This window comes from Symphalangus syndactylus, chromosome 2 (genome assembly GCF_028878055.3).
Source record: "Symphalangus syndactylus isolate Jambi chromosome 2, NHGRI_mSymSyn1-v2.1_pri, whole genome shotgun sequence".
NCBI classification, from domain to species: Eukaryota; Metazoa; Chordata; class Mammalia; order Primates; family Hylobatidae; genus Symphalangus; species Symphalangus syndactylus.
Window position 1 is genome coordinate 26,070,978 of NC_072424.2, and position 22,167 is coordinate 26,093,144.

The 22,167-nt window shown below is 41.6% G+C and overlaps 1 protein-coding gene across 7 annotated transcripts in view; it reads right to left on the reverse strand.

Annotated features, from left to right (window-relative positions):
• Window positions 1-22,167, reverse strand: part of ACSL5 (acyl-CoA synthetase long chain family member 5) — a 50,494-nt gene that overhangs the window by 16,060 nt on the left and 12,267 nt on the right. For 2 of the 7 annotated variants that reach the window (XM_055249012.2, XM_055249031.2), the window contains exons 2-11: window positions 16,831-17,015; window positions 13,273-13,381; window positions 7,696-7,760; window positions 7,465-7,566; window positions 3,741-3,840; window positions 2,571-2,749; window positions 1,756-1,788; window positions 1,616-1,667; window positions 723-796; window positions 264-341 (exon numbers count right to left, since the gene is read on the reverse strand). In XM_055249012.2, the coding sequence (XP_055104987.2) occupies window positions 264-341; window positions 723-796; window positions 1,616-1,667; window positions 1,756-1,788; window positions 2,571-2,749; window positions 3,741-3,840; window positions 7,465-7,566; window positions 7,696-7,760; window positions 13,273-13,381; window positions 16,831-17,015 (977 nt within the window). Of the gene's footprint in view, window positions 1-263; window positions 342-722; window positions 797-1,615; window positions 1,668-1,755; window positions 1,789-2,570; window positions 2,750-3,740; window positions 3,841-7,464; window positions 7,567-7,695; window positions 7,761-13,272; window positions 13,382-16,830; window positions 17,016-18,550; window positions 18,658-22,167 lie in introns of those variants that run through there. The other 5 variants (XM_063617697.1, XM_063617692.1, XM_055249022.2 and 2 more) reach the window with 4 other exon arrangements.

A 22,167-nucleotide genomic window follows, 5' to 3' on the forward strand; every position in this document is an offset into this window, starting at 1 on the left:
CTGTGATGTCACTAGATTCACACACCCCCATGAAGGCAGAAACAAGTACTGTCCTCCCTGGACACATGCAGACTTAGCAGAGGAAGACTCTGCAGGAAATGAGGGGCCATGTCATGATTAGGGCTCCCATGAGCCAACTCCTTGCCTGCGCCTCTCACACCGGAGAAAGGACAGTAAATACTGTGTAGCTGCCTTTGGAATAAACACGCGATAGCAAGTCAGGACCCCCTTGCCATGTACTGCTAGGAACACAGAACACTCACCTGTACAATCCTCTCAAACATATGAGCCAGAGGGAGGTAGGATATGGCCACATCATCGGGAGTGGGCTCATAAGTATGCTACGTAGGCCAGGGAAATAAGAGAGGCAACATGAGATTAATGCCAACTTTCATTTCCAATGGAGATTTTAAAACTACCTCCTCCCAGGACTACCACAGACAGCTGTATAGGCGGTACACTGTGTAGATCTGAGATGCCTTGAACTGCATATAGTGTAGAAATTTGCAGTGATCCTAAAAGACTAAGGCTTGAAAATGTACAGTCCTTTAGACAAAGAAAACGCTGGTGTTTGTCCACACTCCGGCCTTTAACGTGTGTGTGTGTGTGTGTGTGTGTGTGTGTGTGTGTGTATGTGTGTCTGCCTGCTCGAACTTCAAAAATAAAAATCTTATGACAGATTCACTTTTTAATGAGAGCCTCTTTTTCAACTGACCACTGACCTCCATACATTTGAGAAAGGCAGCAGCATTTGAAACAATATTTTGATGGGTTATCATGGCTCCTTTGGGGTCACCTGTAGGAAATAAGAGGTGGAGAGAAAGATACTTTATGTAGCTAATAGGTAGCCTTTGGCCTTGAAAGAAACTACATTCAATTGATTTTATTCCAGAAGGCCAAGAGCATTTCCTGTCACTGTGTCTTTTTGTGGATGGTATATGCCTTTGTTTAGGAATAATTAATGCCCCTGGAGATTCTACTGCTGAATGCATCGTTGGCCTTCTACTACTACGCAGAGCACGCCATGATTTCAGATAGAAGCACAGCTGCAAAGGAAAATTCAAGTTAACCCTCCTTCTCCCTCTGCCCCACGTCTCATGCTGTTTATATGTTTGGAATTCCAGATCTACCAATATTATCTAGTAATATGGTTATAAACCTTATAAACTGGGCATACTAGAAAGAATATAACTGTAGACCATGATGGACCACATTAAAAACTATTAAGCATTCTAACAGATGGGTGGAGGTAGGGTGGGGTTGAAGCCCTTTATGGAGAACTATCACTGAGTTATCTTGATTGAATGAAACCATTCCAGCGGTGTCAAATCAAGAGAGTGGTGGGTTGGTGGGGGCAGGGGAAAGGACTTTCTGACATCATCTTTAAGACCCCTGAAATCTGTTGAATGTAAACACCTCCCAGTATATTAAATGAAGTGTATTTACTTATGTTTATGTTTTTCCATTTGGGAATTCACACTTAGAAGCCTTAGGCTGTGAGCCCCTAAGGATAGGGCTCTTTAGAGGAAGTATTTACCAGCCTACCAGTGGCCAAGAATTGAAGCCAAGTTCTTGGCTGACCAGGGGTCTAAGGTTCAGCTTCATGGGCACTGACCTGTGGTCCCACTGGTGAAGCAGATGACGCTCACGTCTTCTGGGCTAGGAGGCTGGAGGAGGAAGCACAAGGGCTTATTCCACCATGAACTTTGAGAGTTGACTACAGCAAGGCTCAAATTCAGGCAGAAGAAAACTTACCACAGGTTTTCTGAAGTGCTCTTTGCCTAGGTTCTATATGAACAGAAAACCAAGAAAGAAAGACATTAGTTGAGATGGACAGACTGTGATAAATGTGGCCCTCTCCCTCCCTTTCCCGTGAGAACATCTCTATGGGAATATAAGCAAAATTCCAACCTGGATCAGGACCAGAAGCCAACATTCAGGAACAATGGAAGCCCCAGGGAAGAGCGTTAAGATTTCTCTAGAAAATCATCTACCTATAGAGGGTAGATTGCATGTTCAAACTTCCCATTGTACTCTTAAGTTTCAGTCATCTAGGGCCCTAACTAAATCTTTTTTGAAAGAAATGAATAGCTAACATTTTCAGAGCTTATTACATATCCATCACTGTCCTGAGAAATTTACATATATGAATTAAGCTAACTCTTTACAAGACCTCTGTGAGGTAGGGATTATTTTTATCACCATTTTATGGACCAAGGGAAGGGAGATGAGATTGCCCAAGGTTGCCTAACTAACAGATGTGGAGCTGGCATGTGAACCCAAGCAGCCTGGCTCCAGGAGCCACATCCTTTAACTATTACTAAACTCCTATTTATATATTATCCACTTAGAAGTCCATGCAGCTGGCCACAGAACTTTGTCCTCTCCTGGCATGAGTTTCAAAATTGTCTTGTGGAAATTATTCTCAGAGCTTCACAGCATGAGTCTAATTTACTCCTCACGTGCCACCCCTGGAGAACAAGAACCCTGTCGTCTTGTGAAGGTATCTTGCAAGTTGCCCAAGGTGTTGGACCAGCAGTGGAGCTGCAAGCTAAATTTCAGATCCATACCTCAGCATCATATAGGGATAAGATCTCAATTCCATTCTTCTCCCCTCTTTGCTTCAGGTCATCCTCAAAGGGGTCCATAAGGATGACCACCTTCAGGCTTGGGGTGAAGCCTTTCTCTACATTCCCTATCAGCACCGATGCCTTTTGGGGTGTGTCACAGATCACCATGGCGATATCAGCTGAAAGCCAAAATAGAACCAGAGGTCATTCCCTCTCTCTGCTAAGTACCTGATTGCCTTGCAAGAAGGAAGAGGTTTTAAAAGTTTTCAAAGCTAACAGGTGTCCAAAGGAGATTACACCTGCAAATCAGATTTATAATGTACAACCTGAAACATTCCGTTGATGACAAATGAACTTAATGGAAACAGAAGCGCATCATGTTCTTGAACTGTGCAGGCAGATTTTACAGTTTCTAGAGGAGCCACAAAATTCCTTCTGCTTAAGAAGTCATTCAGATAACCTAAACAGGTTACGGAGGTGTGGTTCTACCACTGTGTTTTATTTTGAGGAGGATAGTAGGGAATAGAAGAAAAAGGAGGGGGCAAATAGGATTTTTAGCTGACAATTATTTTACAATTCTAAATTTTAGCATTTGCTTTGATACATGTTTAAAGTTTCAAATGATGTTTACTGTGCAAATGAACCTACTCACTTCATCTACTACTCCCATGACAGAAGGTAACATGTTGGATATGTGAAAGGGCTGTTACTTGCCCATCAAATTTGGACTTGTTTCTCTAACAATGACAATTATTTTCTGCAGATTCACCATGGACATTGGTACATGCTGGTTAACTGTATTGACTTGGATTTACAAAGGTAGGAAATTAAATCTGTAGCTTTACTCTGATTAAGTCAATTAAGCTCACTCTCTGGGCTTTTATCTAGTGTGTTCAGAGTGAGTAGTCTTGTCTCTATATCATCATACCACGTCACCTTGAAGCATGTCATTGAAACTTCTATCTGTGTGTATCTCTGCTTCATGGGCTTTTTGTAGCTTTCCTGAAAATTATATCCTAAGTACTACAAAACTAGAAAGATTTGAACATTTTCTGCCTACAGCATTTCAAGTTTGCCTAAACAAACAAACAAATAAACAAAAAAGCAGAAATTGAAGAAATACTCAGCATTGAGAAAGAATCAAGTTGTAATGTAACAGCAAAATTTTACCCTTGTTGACAATATGTACGATGGCTTCTGGTCCCAAGGTGTCATACAGAGGTACGGCTACCATGGAGTACGTATAACAAGCCAGTTCGGAGATGATCCACTGTACAGAGAGAAGTTCAAGTAAGGACTGGAGGGTACATTGAAGAGTACTAGTTCAGTCATTCAGCCAACAAATGCTATCTGGTTTTTTGTCTTGTTTTGTTTTACTTTTTTTTTTTTTTTTTTTTTGAGACAGTGCCTCACTCTGCTGCCCAGGCTGGAGTGCAGTGGTGTGATCATAGCTCACTGCAGCATCAACCTTCCAGGATCAAGCAATCCTCCCACCTCAGCCTCCCGAGTAGCTGGAACTACAGGCACACATCACTATGTCAAGCTAATTTTTGTATTTTTTGTAGAGACAGGATTTCACCATGTTTCCCATTCTGGCATAAAACTCCTAGGCTCAGCCTATCTGCCTGCCTGGGCCTCCCAAAGTGCTGGGATTACTTATTTGTTGACTTTTATGTACAAAAAAAAAAAAAATCACTGTGGGGCCATAGGGACAGTTACAAATACTGCTATAAAGTACAATTAAATAAGGGAGATAAGAAAGGCACAGAGACAACTGCAATACAAAGGTAGACCAGAATACAAAGGCAGAGTGTGATAAGTTCCATCTGTAAGAGGCATGGAAGGCATTAGGAGCCTTAGGGTGTCAGAGATCACTTTCAAGGGTGAGGCAAAGCTATTTGGGACTGCTTGTGGGAAAGTGATGAAAACTGGGCAGGGCTTTAGAGGACTAGTAGGATTTGGTTATGGAGGTAGAGGTAGATTAAAAGAAGGAAGTGAATGAACAAAGAATAGGGATATGGTTTGGCTGTGTCCCCATCCAGATCTCATCTTGAATTGTAGTTCCCATAATCCCCACGTGTCGTGGGAGGATCCTGGTGGGAGGTAATTGAATCATGGGGGTGGTCACCCTCAAACTGTTCGACATGGTTTAGCTGCATACCCATTCAAGTCTCAACTTGAGGCCAGGTGCAGTGGCTCATGCCTGTAATCCCAGCACTTTGGGAGGCTGAGGTGGGTAGATCACGAGGTCAAGAGATTGAGACCATCCTGGCCAACATGGTGAAATCCCGTCACTACTAAAAATACAAAAATTAGCTGGGCGTGGTGGCATGCGCCTGTAATCCCAGCTACTCGGGAGGCTGAAGCAGAAGAATTGTTTGAACCCGGGAGGTGGAGGTTGCAGTAAGCTGAGATGGCACCACTGTACTCCAGCCTGGTAACAGAGTGAAACTCCATCTCACAAAAAAATAAATAAATAAAATAAAATCTCAACTTGAATTGTATCTCCCAGAATTCCCACGTGTTGTGGGAGGGACCCGGGGGAGGTAATTGAATCATGGGTGCTGGTCTTTCCTGTGCTATTCTCGTGATAGTAAATAAGTCTCGCGAGATCTGATGGGTTTATCAGGAGTTTCCACTTTTTACTTCTTTCTCATTTTCTCTTGCTGCCACGATGTAAGAAGTGCGTTTTGCCTCCTGCCATGATTCTGAGGCCTCACCAGCCATGTGGAACTGTAAGTCCAATTAAACCTCCTCTTCTTCCAGGTCTTAGGTATGTCTTTATCAGCAGCATAAAAACAGACTAATACATTGTTCTCGTGACAGTGAGTGAGTTCTCATGAGATCTGATTTCATAAGGGGCTTTCCACCCTCTTTGGTCTCATTCTTTTCTTTCCTGCCACCATGTGAAGAAGGACATGTTTGCTTTCCACTGCCATGATTGTAAGTTTCTTGAGGCCTCCCCAGCACTGCAGAACTGTATGTCAATTAAACCCCTTTCCTTTATAAATTACCCAGTCTCAGGTATTTCTTCATAACAGTGTGATAACGAACTAATACAGATAGCATGACATCATTGTGTGGATACACATTAGCAAGCTTGAAGACTACAGGAAATAAAACTGGAAAGGTAGGTAGGAATCTGCTAGTGATGGGCCTTAAATGTCAACGTAGATGTTATGGACTGAATTCTATCTCCCTGTCACCCCTCCTCTGGCCCAACCCAAATTTATGTTGAAACCCTAATCCCCAATGTGACAGTATATGAGATAGGGCTTTTAAATAAGTAATTAAGGTTAAATGAAGTTTTAAGTGTGGGGTCCTAATCCCTTCCTTCTATGAAGAAGAACGGACATGAGGGATACATGTGCACAGAGAAAAGGCCGTGTGAAGGCAAAATGAAAAAGTGGCTGTCTACAAGTCAAGGACAGAGGCCTCGGGAGAAGCTAAACCTGCTGACACTCTGATCTTGGATTCCTAGGCTCCAGAACTGTGAGAAAATAAATTTCTGTTGTTTAAGCCACATGGTCTGTGTATTAGATTATAGCAGTCCTAGGAGACTAATATACAGTTGCTCCTTGAACACATGGGTTTGAACTGTGAGGGTCTGCTTGTGGATTTTTTTTTTTCAATGAAAGTTACACTGAGGGTGCCTATATTTCCTGCCTCCCTTTCCACCTCCTCTACCTCTTCCACCTCTGCCAGGTCTGAGACAGCAAGACCAAACTCTCTTCTCCCTCCTCCTCAACCTACTCAAGGTAAAGATGACTCAGATGAAGACCTTTATAATGATCCATTTCCACCTAATGAATAGTATATATACATTTTTCTCTTCCTTATCATTTTCTCAATGACATTTTCGTTTCTCTAGCTTATTATATTGTAAGAAAGCAGTATACAATACATACAACATACAAAAATATGTGTTAATCAACGATCTATATCATCAGGAAGGAAGGCTATTAATAGTTAAGTTTTGGGGGAGTTATCTGTGGATCTTTTTACTGAATAGGCAGTGGTCCTAACCCCCATGTTGTTCAAGGATTAACTGTATCAGATTAGGTGTTAAGTTCCTAAACTAGAGTCAAGGGAACCTTTTTCTATTGAGGCTGACTGTGGCAAGAATGGAGTATGTAGATTCACCTAAAAATATAGGTGAATATTTTTATATTTGTATTAGCATTAGAACTGGGACTTACAGTTTGTGAACTTGCAATAAGATCCACATAGAACTTAACTCCCTCAAAATTTAACTACTAATGGCTTCTGTTGACTAGAAGCCTTGCTGATAACACAGACAGTTGATTAACACAAATTTTGTATGTTATATGTATCATATGCTGCATTTCTAGGGAGCGTTTGAAGCATAAAAAGACTTCCTCTGGGGATAATGCGCCTAATGACTTAACCGAAACTTGGAGATAAGCTTGATACTGTCATCTTACTGTCTAAAATCTGCTTCCAACTCACTGTGGAAAGATGGCTATGGCCAGACTCAGTAGCAATGAACGGCTGAATTTACTAGTTCAAGTACAAATTGCAAGTTTCAGCTGTAATACTAAAACATACTTTCCAAATATCTTCAAGATCTTATTTGGCGGTCCCTCCTAGCTTCCTTATTTTCCTCATGTAACAAGCAGATTGACTTCAAATGACGCATGATAGGCTGGGAAACAAGAGAAGTCCGAACACCTAGGTAAGAGTGCCAGACACTTAACCAGAAATTAAATAGGTTCTGAGTGGTAACTCTTTCAAGCAGAATAAGCATTAGAAAATTTTAACAATAGCTTTGGTAAGGCATTAACAAGTGTTGGAATGCTGGACGGGGAATAGCATTTGAAGTTTTTAAACTTAATCCTGACTCATTTCCTTTAGTTAGCTTCAACATAGTTACCTCTGGCCTATTCTGAGCAAAGATGCCGACAAACTGGTCTGATGATGGTTTATATCCTTTATGCAAGAGACAGGAACCCAGGTACTCTGCTCTATCAGACACCTACAAAAAAGAGAGATGGGGTGAGAGAGAGAGAGAAGAGGTCAAGACCCAAAACTGACCAATATCGTATCCTGTAGTTCAGAATACTATGTTAGAAAGAATCTGTCTAAAATCATGGACTCAACTTACCTGTTTGTAAGATAGCCATCTGTAGGGTTGGTTTGGTTTTCTATATCCCAAGCAGGGCCCATTGTCTAAAAACATAATATTAAAAGAAAATCAACTCCAGTTGCAAATTCTCTGGACCAAGGAAGCTAAAAGGAGATTAAGAAGGGGCAAGACACAAAGGATAAGTCCAACAAGGATTTGAGCTTCTCTTATATGTCCAGGAAATTCAAAGTCAGAAAGCACTGAGTTCTGAAAAATGAAGAGTCCTATAAACTGTACTTGAAACACTTAGGAAATGCTACACAAAACAGGAGTGGTTCAGTGTTGAATACGTAACCTCCACGATAATGTAGATATTCAGAGAAAGCCATCCATATGGGGTTAGCCCACAAAACGTGACCAAGTAAAAGCCTACAAGTAAACACAAACAGCCTGTACTGAACAATCTTGGATTGAACTTCCCTACGATAAAAACTATGCTCATAAAGATATAAAAAAGTTAAAATATGCATCATCAATCTCATCACCCAAATACCATTATTAACACTGATATATTATTCCATGGCCCTTTTGCATAGTTTGACAGTTATGTTCATTCCCCATGTATAGAATGAATATAATACTTTGATACCTTGCTTCCTCTCCCAATCTGACCTAAGTATTTTCATGTCATTATTTTTTCTCTGTAGTGGTTTCAATGGCCAGTCGACGAAGGGTTCTATTGTAGCTGGCTTTATTTCATCGTGGGTATTTAGATTGTTTTCAAGTTTGACACTTTAAATTATGCTAAATATTTTCAAATTGATCCTTTTAAATTTAGAACATTTCCTTAGAATGGAGCCCCTAAAATATAATAAGGGAAGGGAATGGGGGCTCAGAACAGTCAGGCTTTTGATACCTAGACCACACTGCTTACTTGAGCAGATGTGACAATTCACTTTTCTCCTATCACATCAAGTTTTAACACACTCTCATAGACCACTAAATAGTGTCTTTAAAAACTATCTTCAAGGCTGGGCACAGTGGCTCATGCCTGTAATCCCAGCACTTTGGGAGGCCAAGGTGGGCAGATCACCTGAGGTTGGGAGTTCAAGACCAGCCTGCCCAACATGGAGAAACCCCGTCTCTACTAAAAATACAAAATTAGCTGGGTGCGGTGGCACATGCATGTAATTCCAGCTACTGGGGAGGCTGAGGCAGGAGAATCGCTTCACCTGGGAGGCGGAAGTTGCAATGAGTTGAGAGCGTGCCATTGCACTCCAGCCTGGGCAACAAGAGCAAAACTCAGTCTCAAAACAAAACAAAACAAAAATATTTTCAGGTTTGATAGGGTTGAAAGGTTATTACTATAGTTTAAGTTTCTTTAACAGCTAGTAAAGTGAAACCTTTTTCCTTGTTAGGTTTTATTTACTCTCATGACTTGCTTATTCATGTACTTTGCCCATTTGTATGAGAGTATCTTCTAAGATATCAAGGCTTGTAAAAAACACAGAAACACACACAGAGGTGTGCACACACTCATGCATTTGTCTTCAGTATTTTTCCAATTTACATCTTGCATTTGACAATAAAAGAATTAAACTTCTGAACATCTAAACTACTCAGCCATACTTAAAATAAGTTTGGGAACATCCATTTACAAGAATAAATGGCATCTCAGCTTTTAAAGCTAAGTCAAGGCAGTAGTGGTATTAGGCTGAAGAATACACGAAGTGGCTTAGAAGCCCTCACGTCTAAGCCAGAAGGAGGCTGTTATAAGTAGACAAGTAGAAGGGCAGGAAAATGTATAGAGAGGATCTAGTCAAACTGCTAAGAGGAATTCAGGTCTTGCCAAAAGGAATTATTCAGAAAGAGAGTTACTAGGAATTTGGAGGCAAGTAAGTGGACTTCTAGACTAAGAGATGGAAAAAAAACAAAGGAAAGCAGGAAAGAGATACCCACTCTGATTAAAGAGATATAAAAATGAATGAGGAGGCTGTGTACAGAAAACGTTAGTACTTTTGCTTCCAATTGAAACAGCTGCATGAAAGCCTAAGAAGTAACGTCTCGGACTAACTTTCCCTGAAGCATGGCTTTGTCAGAGTGGAAGCAACACTTGCTCCCCCAGGGTGTGTGCCTTGGGTGGTCTACCAATGAGATCATTTGTACTAACATTAATCACTAATGATAGCTACCATTTATTAAATGCTTACTTCATGCCAAGCACATTAACTCGTCTTCCCAGCTATTATCATTTGCATTGTACTAAGAATTATGAAGGACTGAGACAGCTTGGTCAAGCTCACTCAGCAAGTGGTAGAGCTGATGAATGCCTAAGAAAGTATACTGGGGGCTGGGCACAGTGGCTCATGCCTGTAATCCCAGCACTTTGGGAGGCAGAGGTTGGCAGATCACTTGAGCTCAAGAGTTCAAGACCAGCCTGGGCAACATGGCAAAACTCCATCTCTATAAAAAATATAAAAAATTAGCCATGGATGGTGGCATAAGCCTGTAGTCCCAGCTACTTGGGAGACTGAGGTGGAAGAATGGCTTGAGCCCAGGAGGTGGAGGTTGCAGTGAGCTTAGATTGTGCCACTGCACTCCGGCCTGGGCAACAGAGCCAGACCCTGAAGAAAGAAAGACAGGAGGAGAGAGAGAGAGAGAGAGAGAAAGAAGGAGAAGGAGGGAGGAAAGAGAGAAAGAAAGAAAGAAAGAAAGAAAGAAAGAAAGAAAGAAAGAAAGAAAAGAAAGAAAAAGAAAGAAAAGGAAAGAAAGAAAGAAGGAAAGAAAGAAAAGAAAACAAAGGAAGAAGGAAGGAAGGAAGGAAAGAAAGAAAGAAAGAAAGAAAGAAAGAAAGAAAGAAAGAAAGAAAGAAAGAAAGAGTTCCAGGAAGGAATTATACTGCATCTTATCACCTCTTGATTGATAAAAATGCAGCAGAGGCTGGTGTCTAAGGAATAAGTCAAATAATTAGCCCAAAGGGGCAACAACTCAGGTCTCATTAAACTCTGTGACTTGATCAGCTTCAGCCTACTAGCCAAATGCCTGACCAGGCAACAGCCTAGCCTTTCATTAACTTAGTCAACTCAGACCTGTTCTGTTCTAAGCTGTGGCCATCTACACAGAGCCCATCCCTTAACAAATTCTTGGCAGAGTTGTCCCTCTAAACTAAGTAGAATTCCAACTCTCGTATACAGAATCCCCTGGAAGCGTTGCTAAAAATACAAAGCTTCCTGAGGATTTTTAGGTCTCATTATCTGGAAATTTAATTCAGTGAACCTAAGGTGTAACCAGAAGATATATATTTTAAACAATAGCCCCAAGTGAGTCTCAAGATAAACAAACTACTGGCTAAGGCTAATATATTCAACCCCAGATAGGACCAGAAGTGTCATTTTTTTTTTATTTTTTTGAGACGGAGTGTCCCTCTGTCACCCAGGCTGAAGTGCAGTGGCGCGATCTTGGCTCACTGCAACCTCCACTTCCCAGATTCAAGTGATTCTCCTGCCTCAGCCTCCCAAGTAGCTGGGATTACAGGCACCACCACCATGCCCGGCTATCATTTTTCTATGTACGTAGCCACACCAGATTTCTCACATCTGCTTCCATGAGAAGCTATTTTAATGGTATTGCTTTAGGATTTAGTATTTTTTTAAAAATCCTAAATTATATATCTCATGTGCCACATATCACATGCTAAATGGCTTGTTTTAGTCACAATAACAACACATCCTCAATAAAGAAAACTTCTAAAAACAGAAAATCACTAGAGCTGGGCATAGTGGCCCACTCCTGTAATCCCAGTACTTTGGGAGGCTGGAGTCGGGGAGGGGGTTATCTCTTGAAGTCAGTTTGAGACTAGCTTGGACAACATAGTGAGACCTTGTCTCTACAAAAAATTTAAAAATTAACCAGGTATAGGCTGGGCACAGTGGCTCACATCTGTAATCCCAGCACTTTGGGAGGTCAAGGCGGGTAGATCACAAGGTCAGGAGTTCAGGACCAGCCTGGCCAAGATGGTGAAACCCCATCTCTACTAAAAATACAAAAATCAGCCGGGCATGGTGGCAGGTGCCTGTAATCCCAGCTACTCGGGAGGCTGAGGCAGAGAATTTCTTGAACCTGGGAGGCGGAGGTTGCAGTGAGCCGAGATTGCGCCACTGCACTCCAGCAGCCTGGGCAACAGAGCGAGACTCCATCTCAAAAAAAAAAAAAAAAAGAAAAGAAAAAAAGGAAAAAAACAAAAATCAGCCAGGTGTGGCAGCACATGCCTGTAGTCCTAGCTACTTGGGAAGCTGAGGTGACAGGATTGCTTGAGTCCAAGAGTGTGAAGTTGTAGTGAGCTATATTCCATCACACCACTGCACTCTAGCCTGGGTGACAGAGCAAGATCCTGTCTCTGAAAAAAAAAGAAAAAATCCCAAAGGAAATTATACTGTATTAGACATATACTATCTTAAATTGCCAGAGAAGTAAAGAAACTGATGTTTGGTTTGTTTTTATTTGTTATTTGCATGAAGTCTATAAGTAAATGCTGATTTGGAGCCAGATATACCAAGTACAGGCCCGAGTGGAGTCTTCAGATAGATGTTTTCTTGACAACAAATCTTTCATTGTCTGGAGGAGTAACTACTTTTATAAAACACTTAAGAGCTAACCTAAAATAGAACAACCTACTCAAATAGACACACTTAGATTTTCCTATCAGCTCTGACATTTTCTAGTTCTATGACCTTGGTGATGGTCTTGAAGCTGTGAGTCTGGGACCTCATCTTTAAAAATGGCAGTGATAGTAACTACTTCCTGTGGTTTAGGGAAGATGAAGTAATATATGTGCAGTAGCTATTGTACAGTTAACACTTGACAGGAGTTGGCTATGAATATGCTCTTAGTCTTAGTTAACATGCAGAAGTCAAGGGACGGATAAAAGTTACACGGCCAGAATGTCACCCAAAAGACCAAAGGCACAGAAAGAGCTATAAGCCAGTAGCTTTTAAAAGTAAACATGTGTGTGCCAGGCATTACGTTCAACGATATAAGATATAAATATTAAGGCTGGATGTATTCGAAATGAACGTGTCAAAGCCCATTTGGTAGTCTCTAAAAAAGTCCAAAGAAGTGCTAACTTTGGTCAGTAGGATGGTATCAGAGTCAAGGACGAGGTGAGACATCAGAAGTCCTGGACTGCTAGTCCTGGCTCATATTATCTATCTGTAAATGCAGGGAATTACATTAATGAAAGGCTTGTTTCTAAACAAATATGAGGTACTAGTGAGTTAAAGATACTGTCCTATATTATTATCTCCTTGACCCTTTAACAACAGTTTTGGCAGGGACGTTCTTCTTGTGTTGAGAAACAGATTCAGAGAAACAGGTGGTTTGCACAAGGTTATGAAGCTGGAAACGGAAGAACCAGGTTTCAAACCTAAGTCCGTCTGACACTGGTTCCAAACACCATCCTAATACTGTGTTCTAATGCCGCCTCTATTTTGCATGTTGCAATTCTACTTGGATGACTGCATCTAAATAGCTGGGGTTTTAGAAGTGAGACAGAGAAAGAGAGATGGGCCACAGACCCCACCTTGTCTTCTTCAGGCAAGGACAGACCACCAGGCTTACCAGACACAGCGAGTCCTCTTTGGAAAACCTCATACATAGTCTTGGCATCTGAGAAGTAGTAACTTATTAGGTCATTGTTCTTCTGGGAAACACCCTTCCGCGCTCCTCCCTAAGATACAAGACCAAGTTTAGGCCATGTCCAAGTCTCCCCTGACTCCTTCCAAAACCTTTATGAATTGAATTAAAGAGACCATAAATGCTGATTTTGAGGTCATGGGAATGTTCTCTTTGTTAGTCAATTGATTTTTAAAAATCCCCAAATCATAGTATGTTTACATCGTAGACATTTTAGAAAATAGGAAAGTGGCTGGGCTCGGTGGCTTACGCCTGTAATCCCAGCACTTTGGGAGGCTGAGGCGGGTGGATCACCTGAGGTCAGGAGTTCGAGACCAGCCTGACCAACAGGGTGAAACTCCGTCTCTGCTAAAAATACAAAAATTAGCCAGGCATGGCGGAAGATGCCTGTAGTCCCAGCTACTCGGGAGGTTGAGACAGGAGATTTGCTTGAACCGGGGAAGTAGAGGTTGCAGTGAGGCAAGATCATGCCACTGCACTCCAGCCTGGGCAACGGAGTGAAACTCCGTCTCAAAACAACAACAAAAAAAAATACAAAATTGTAATAAAGGCTTAAGAAAAGTGGATCTGTAATCCCACCCAGAGATTGCCACTGGCATCCATCTGTGTATGTATATGGAGGAGAGATGATATGTATAGTTTTATATCTTTTTTATCTTATTGAGTTTAAACTTCTACTGAATGCATACTATGTGTTCTAGGTACTCTGTAAATACTGTAGATGTGAGTTAAGACAAAATTGCTGCCCTTAAGCACCTCACACACTAGGGTTGTTGGAGTATGAGTAGGTCATAAGGAAAAAATGCAAATATAATACCATGATGTACATGCTATAATGAATTTGGAGGAAATGGATTGGTGGTGGGAATGAAGCAACCAGTTCTGTATTAAGCAGAAAGATTACAGGGAAGAAATGGTATTTCAATACAAACTTCGAAGACAAGTAGGCATTTGGCAAAAGATATGATTTGGGTAGGGTAAAAGAGAAAAAAGAAAATTCCAGAGTGGAGGAACAGCGTGAGCAAAGGCATGGAGGTAAGAAAATGCAGCGCAGAGTTGGGCAGGCAGCTAGAGGATGGCGTATTCAAGAAAAAGGGGTTAGCTGGCTGGGCGCTGTGGCTCACGCCTGTAATTTCAGCACCTTGAGAGGCCAAGGCAGGTGGATCATCGGAGGTCAGCAGTTGGAGACCAACCTGGCCAACATGGTGAAACCCCCTCTCTATTAAAAATACAAAAATTAGCTGGGTGTGGTGGCAGGCACCTGTAATCCCAGCTACTTGAGAGGCTGAGGCAGGAGAATCGCTTGAACCTGGGAAGCAGAGGTTGCAGTGAGCCAAGATCACACCATCTGCACTCCAATCTGGGGGACAAGAGCGAAGACTTCCTCTAAAAAAAAAAAGAAAGAAAAAGGGAGTAGCTAGGAATCTATCTGAAATGTCAGCTGGAGCTACAGGATCAGGGCCCTGGGATGGACCCTGGAGCTACAACAGGTGCTCAGGGTGTGGTCCAGTGGTCCAACTCTCATGAAGTTTCGTGTAGAGAAGAATAGGCAACAATTAAATAAGCATTCAACAATGTAAATTAGTATCCAAAGTGAGAGCTGTGAAAGTACAGGAAAACACATGATGATGTAACAAGAGATCTAACTTAGTCTAGGACATCAGGGAAAATGTCCATGGGCTATCACATTAAGACAGAAAATAGCAAAAATAAAGTTCCTTGTCTAGTGAAGGAAGACAGGGTCTTGCTATCTGTTTAAGTGCCTAGTACAAGGAAGAAGAAAGAATCCAAGATGTTTCAGACTATTAACTTTGGCAACTGCGTAAGAAGAGATACATTTAACTGAAATAGAATAGGAAAGGAGGGTGTGTGTGTGTGTGTGTGTGTGTCTGTGTGTGAAGGGAGAAAACATGCATAAAGAGACATGGAGAGGTTAAGTTACTTAAGCATCACGGAGGTCAGATTAGAAAATCAGATTTCAGTGTCACAGACTTAGGCACATTTTCAAGTCATAAAAGAGGAGGTATTTTCTTAGCTGTGAGAATTTAGACGAGGGTTTGGTAGACTATAATCTGCAGGCTGAATCTGGCCTACCACCTGCCTTTATAAGTAAACTTTTATCGGAACACATTCATGCTCATTTGTTTACATGTTGTCTGGTACTGTACTCTTATTCTACAACAGCAGCATTGAGTCATTGCAAAAGGGCCCATGTAGTCTGCAAATTCTATACCATTTACTGCCTGGCCTTTATAGCATACGTTTGCCAACCCCTGCTGCAGAGGATTCAAGAGATGCTGAGAATAAAACCCTAGTATGAAGAGAGGAAAGAACCGAAGTGACAAAGAAAGATTGATTTGAAATTAGGAAGAAATCTCGTGGAAGGATATTATAAAAGGCAAAAGGAGGAGTTTCAAGAAAGAAGTCTCAAGTCAATTGAGAGGAAAGCTGAAAGAGAAGTCATTGAATTTAGAAGTTAGGCTATGAGTGATTCAGAGCACTTTGGAGGAGATGGTAGTGGTAAAAGGTCAGATCTCAGTGGGTTGAAGTTCAGAAGAGGAAATCGATCAGCAAACTACTCTCAAAGAACTCTGGTGGGAAAGGAAAGGTGTGAGAGGTGGTGGTGGAATGCAGCAGGACGGGAAGATGTCAATGAAGACATTGAACATGCAGATGTACCCACAGGTGGGAGAGGAGGTGGAGAGTAGGGGTAGCTTGGAGTAAGATTCCCTCTATCCTGTAAAAAGAACAGAACAGAAGAAGTTAGCCTTGTGAAGGAACAGGAATGCTTTTTTCTCCGAAGAGGGTAGAAGATGAAAACAGATGAAGATATTCATGGGTGCAGAAGGAAGGAGAAATGAAGAGAACATTCTTGGAACTTTCAATTTGCTCATAGATACAGGAAGCTGGGGAATTTGCTGAAAGTCAGGGGAGTGAGCCTAGTTCAATCTTTATAGTTTTAAGAAAAATAAATTTAACTCAAACTAGAATTTAACTGGAGGAAATGGCTTAATTGTTCTCAGACACTGGGTATCTCCATGAAAATGTTCTCCTGTCCCCAAATTTCTGACACTATTATTTAGATCATGAGTTGTCAAACTACTTCTGCAAAGGGCTAGACAGCAAACACTTTAGGCTTTGTGGGACATGCCTCATCTTTCCCATTTTTGTTTTTAACTCATCCCTTAAAAAAGGTAAAAACTATTCTTTACTTGCCAGATGCACAAAAAAAGATGGATTTGGTTCATGGCTATAGTTTGTCAACTCCAATCTAGATTACTGACATCATACAACCTTCCTTATTACAAAAGAAAATGTGCCAGTAATAGAAGTTTAAATTTGTATATTGCCTGTTGATTGGTAACATGAAAGCTTTACCTTCCCATGCCGCACCCAATCCCCTTCATGAGTTATCCCTAGGTTTGGAGTTACAGTTTGAGTTTGATGAAGGTTGACAAACTAAAAGGATGACTGGTAAATTACCTCAATTCCCACAGACTGATTGTTCAGGTCAAGAAGAGGTAAGACGGGTTGAGGTCTGGTGATCAGCCACAAGAAGATGGCAGCTCCAAATGTCAGGATGCAGATCAATGCCGGGGTCGGAAGTGGGGAAAACAAAAAGTTAAAGATAAAAAGCATCTTTGTGAATAGCAGCAGGAAATTCAGACCTTAAAAAAAAAAACAGGGGAAAGAAAATTTAGAGGAAATGGCCATATTTTTGTACTCAATAGCTCTATGTTTACAGAAGGACACACACACACATGCACACACACACACACACACACACACGCCTTCAAACCCTCAAATAGAGTTGTACCTCTCTAGTAGCAGAATTTCTCCCACTGTTTACTTAGCACTGTTGAAAATAATAGAACACATTCTCCACCCCTGCTACTTGACTGTCCTCACACAGAGCAGGGAGGATCAAAGGAAACAAGTTAATCATTTCCCAAACAATTTTGAGAAATGACTGTCTTTGTCCAGGTGCACAAAGCCTGGAAGAAGGCAGCCTGCTAGACCCAACATAACCTGGTGGTCAGAGGACAGTATCTCCTCTGCCCAGGCAGACCAAGGGTCAGGAAGGACTCTTCCAGCTGGGTTTCCCCCATATAAACCAAACAGAAGAGATCGGTCAAGGTGATGCCACAGGTTTTAGAAATTAACCATTTTGTATGAAGGATATTTCCTGCTGGCTAGATATGTCTTGCTCATTGCTTTATTTTTTGGCGCATCGGAAGGGTTTCCGAGATCAACAGCATTACAACTTGCTATGCCCAACATCCTCTCGCCTAGGGAGCCCAGAGGAATCATTTTACTATGAGGCAAACTGTCAGTCAGGTACACAGAAACAGTGCTGGAGAATGGATGACACGTGGTGAGCATTGAAGAGTTAGGTCAAGAAGAGATCTCAAGAAACTAAAAGTAACAAAGGCTTCCCCCAACCCAGCCTTTCTTATCGTTTTCAGCCAAGTTCAGCTTCAAACTACTCTAATAGAAGAGACTAACTTTAGGGTAGGTCCTAGGAACATACCCTTGCTGAAGCCATCTTTTCCTGGAAAGTTGCTGCCTCACAGCCTTCAAACTGGATTAGGAGAATATAATAGCAGCAAACACATGAGCACTTACTGTATGCCAGGCACAGGACTGGGCTTTTTGCATGGTTTGTTTAATTTAGGCCAAACAACACTATAAAGTAGTATTTCACAGAAGAGGAAATGGATGCTTTGGGATAAAGTGACTTGTCCAAATTCACCCACCATTCCCTATTGCTACTTCTCTATGAAAACCTACAAAACGACAATTCACTTTTTCTTATAGGTTCTAGTCACAGAATTCAAGGGGATTGAATTTGTCTAGCACCTTCCAGGTGACAGCAAATGAAGTTCAGAATTTGCATTCTTCAAAGTTTACTGCAATGCCTGATGAAACAATAGCTCAGAGATGATGCCGCACATGCCCACTGAAAATCAAAAGAACAAAGCAAGCTCAATTAAAAGTTGGATCAGATCAAGATCAAAGTTGCCCTTAGAGCTTTGGACAGCTGCCATTAGCTGCCACCTGGAACCTTCTTTAACAAGGGAAACACACTTCACTCTAGTCTGAGAAAGGCCACAAGGTGCAGGAATTTTGTGTGGGGGCAGGAACAGACACAAGAAACCCTGGGCCACTCTTACTATCTTTCTGCCCCTCGATTAGTTATTACCTGACTTTGGAGAGTCCCTTTCCATTTTGGAGGAGAAAACTGAACTTCCAGAAACTGGGATAATAGTCCTCAACTCCTTGGTTCTTTCCATATTGCATTCAGGGGGAGAAAAATAAGTCAAAACAAAAATAAAAGCAAGGTCCCATGGGTGCTAGGTTACATAATAACAAGGGTGCTATTGTGACCACCTGGCAGGATTCTGAGAGTTGGGATTTTTGGAATTCAGGCTAACCTGGACTTGTATGATGAGGTGGCACTCCAGGAGGCAAAAGCATTCAAAAACTAGCCATAAAGCCCAGGCAGAGAAGGGGGCACTGCCTCCCGGAAGATTGTGAAATTGAAAAAGCGGTGGCAGTACCAAAGGGGAGGAGAAGCCTGTGCCTCTTTTGTACTCTCCCAACCAGTCCACCACCAGCCACTCCCTTCAGGCTGGGATATTGTGACAAGACTGGAGATATATATATATATATATATATATATGGAGATATATATATATGGATATATATATATGGAGATATATATATGGATATATATATATGGAGATATATTTATATGGATATATATATATGGAGATATATATACATATGGAGATATATATATATATATATATATACACGGAGATATATATATATATATATATTTAAGACAGGGTCTTACTCTGTTGCCCAGGCTGGAGTGCGGTGGCACAATTCTGGTTCACTGCAGCCTCAACCTCGTGGGCTCAAGTGAACCTCCCACCTCAGGCTCCTGAGTAACTGGGACTACAGGTGTGTGCCACCACACCAGTTAATTCTTCATTATTATTATTTTTTATTTATCTATTTTTTTGAGACAGAGTCTTGCTCTGTCACCCAGGCTGGACTGCAGTGGTGCAATCTCAACTCACTGCAAGCTCCACCTCCCGGGTTCACGCCATTCTCCTGCCTCAGCCTCCCGAGTAGCTGGGACTACAGGTGCCTGCCACCATGCCCGCCTAATTTTTTGTATTTTTAATAGAGACAGGGTTTCACTATGTTGGCCAGGATGGTCTCGATCTCCTGACCTCATGATCCACCTGCCTTGGCATCCCAAAGTGCTGGGATTACAGGCGTGAGCCACCACGTCTAGCCAATTCTTTAATTTTTTTGTAAAGACACAGCCTCACCATGCTGCCCAGGCTGGTTTCAAACTCCTGGGCTCAAGCGGTCCTCCCACCTTGGCCTCCCGAAGTGCTGGGATTACAGGTGTGAGCCACCACGGCCACCCCAGACTGGTGATATTTTATCTGGGCTTTTTCCCTCTGCCTCAATCCCACCCACAAATTAAGGGATCCTTACCAACACCCTCTTGTTCGACTACGGGAAAAAATGGTCGCACTAAGGATTTCTGCCCTCTTCTTCCAGATGGCACATTTATATTTTAATAGGAGACTTTGCAAACAATGTCTTTGAATCAGGGTCTAAAAATTGAATTTCTCTTCAGTTGTGGTGATACGGGGGTGGGGTCAGGAAGGAGAGTGAATAGCCTGACTGGTAATATATATGGGAGAAAAGGGACAGAGAATCTATGGCTATTCTCAAGGGGGCACCTGCTGTCAATCTCAGGTGATTGTTACCACACAGTAACAATACTATGGGTCACAGATTGTCAGAATTCTGCCCCCTTCCTAGAAAACCCAGAAGACTGCATTTTTGTGAAACCTCAATTTTAACTAACAACCATTTTTAAGAGTCTGGCATGGGATAAACAAGAACTATGAAATTTATATTTCATAGTTTAATTTGGATCACGGTCTGTTAATGTTTGACTACTCCTTTGAGACAGACTTCAATCATATTGCCCACAAATAGAACGAGACTGACCACTTCATTACAAACAAGGGAGATATTTACACATTTTAAAGCCACAGTTTCATGAGAATGAAAGTACCTTGCCTATATTGGCAAGGGATTTTATTTGAGGAAGACAATGAAGGAAGGATTTATTTGTATTTTGTCAATGGAAATAGCTTACTTAGTTTGCTACCACTGACCAGGTATCCAACTCAAGTAGGAGGTGCACAGAATTTCACATGGTTCCTTCCTCAAATTTTTTTTTTTTTGAGGCAGAGTCTGGCTCTGTTGCCCAGCTGGAGTGCAGTGGTACAATCTCGGCTGACTGCAACCTCTGCCTCCCAGTTTCAGGCGATTCTCCTGCCTCAGCCTCCTGAGTAGCAGGTGCCTGCCACCATGCCCAACTAATTTTTTGCATTTTTAGTAGAGACGAGGGTTTCACCGTGTTGGCCAGGCTGGTCTCAAACTCCTGACCTCAGGTGATCCGCCCACCTTGGCCTCCCAAAGTGCTGGGATTACAGGCGTGAGCCACTGCACCCGGCCCTTCCTCAATTTTTTAAAAAATTGAGATACAGTTTACATAATGTAGAATTAACCACTTTAAAATGTACAATTGGGCAGTATTTAGTACATTCACAATGTTGTGCAACCATTACGTCTATTTAGTTCCAAAACGTTTTCATCACCATAAAATACGAAACCCTGAACCCATTAACAGTCACTTCCCATTCCCTTCAATGCCCAGCCTCTAGAGAAAGGACTAGGCTGCTTTCTGTTGCTATGGATTTATCTATTCTAAATATTTCATATAAATGAAACCATATATGTGACTTTTTGTGTCTGACTTCTTTTACATAGTATAATTTTTAAGATTCATTGATGCGGTAGTATGTCTATACTTCGTTTCTTTTTATGGCTCAATGTTATCCCATTGTATGGATAGACTACACTCTGTCTATCTATCTATATTTGCTGAGTCAACGCGAATTTTATATTTAACTTTTTGAGGAACCACCAAACTGTTTTCCACAGTAGCTGCACCATTTTATATCCAACCAGCAATGTAAGAGGGTTCCAATTTCTCTCCATTCTCCTTAACACTGCTACTTTCTCTTTGTTTGTCTGTTTAAATAGCCATTCTAATAGGTGTGAAGTGGTATCTCATTGTGGGTTTGATCTGCATTTCTCTAATGACTAAGGATGTTGAGCATCTTTTTTTTTTTTTTTTTTTTTTTTGAGACGGAGTCTCGCTCTGTCACCCAGGCTGGAGTGCAGTGGGGCGCAATCTCGGCTCACTGCAAGCTCCGCCTCCCGGGTTCACGCCATTGTCCTGCCTCAGCCTCTCCGAGTAGCTGGGACTACAGGCGCCCGCCACCACGCCCGGCTAATTTTTCTTGTATTTTTTAGTAGAGACAGGGTTTCACCATGGTCTCGATCTCCTGACCTCGTGATCCGCCCGCCTCGGCCTCCCAAATTGCTGGGATTACAAGCGTGAGCCACCGCGCCCGGCCTGTTGAGCATTTTTTATGTGCTTCTTGGCCATTTGTATTTCTTTTTTGAAGAAATGTCTACTCAAGTCTTTTGTCCATTTAAAAATTAGGTCATATATATATATATATATATACACACACACAACACTTATCAGAGATATGATTTGCAATATTTTCTTCTATTCTGTAGGTTGTCTTTTTACTATCTTGATAATCTCTTTTTAATTTTTTTTTTTTTACAATTAACAATTTTTTTTTTAGATATGGGGTCTCACTATGTTGCCCAGGCTGGTTCTGAACTGCTGGGCTCAAGTGA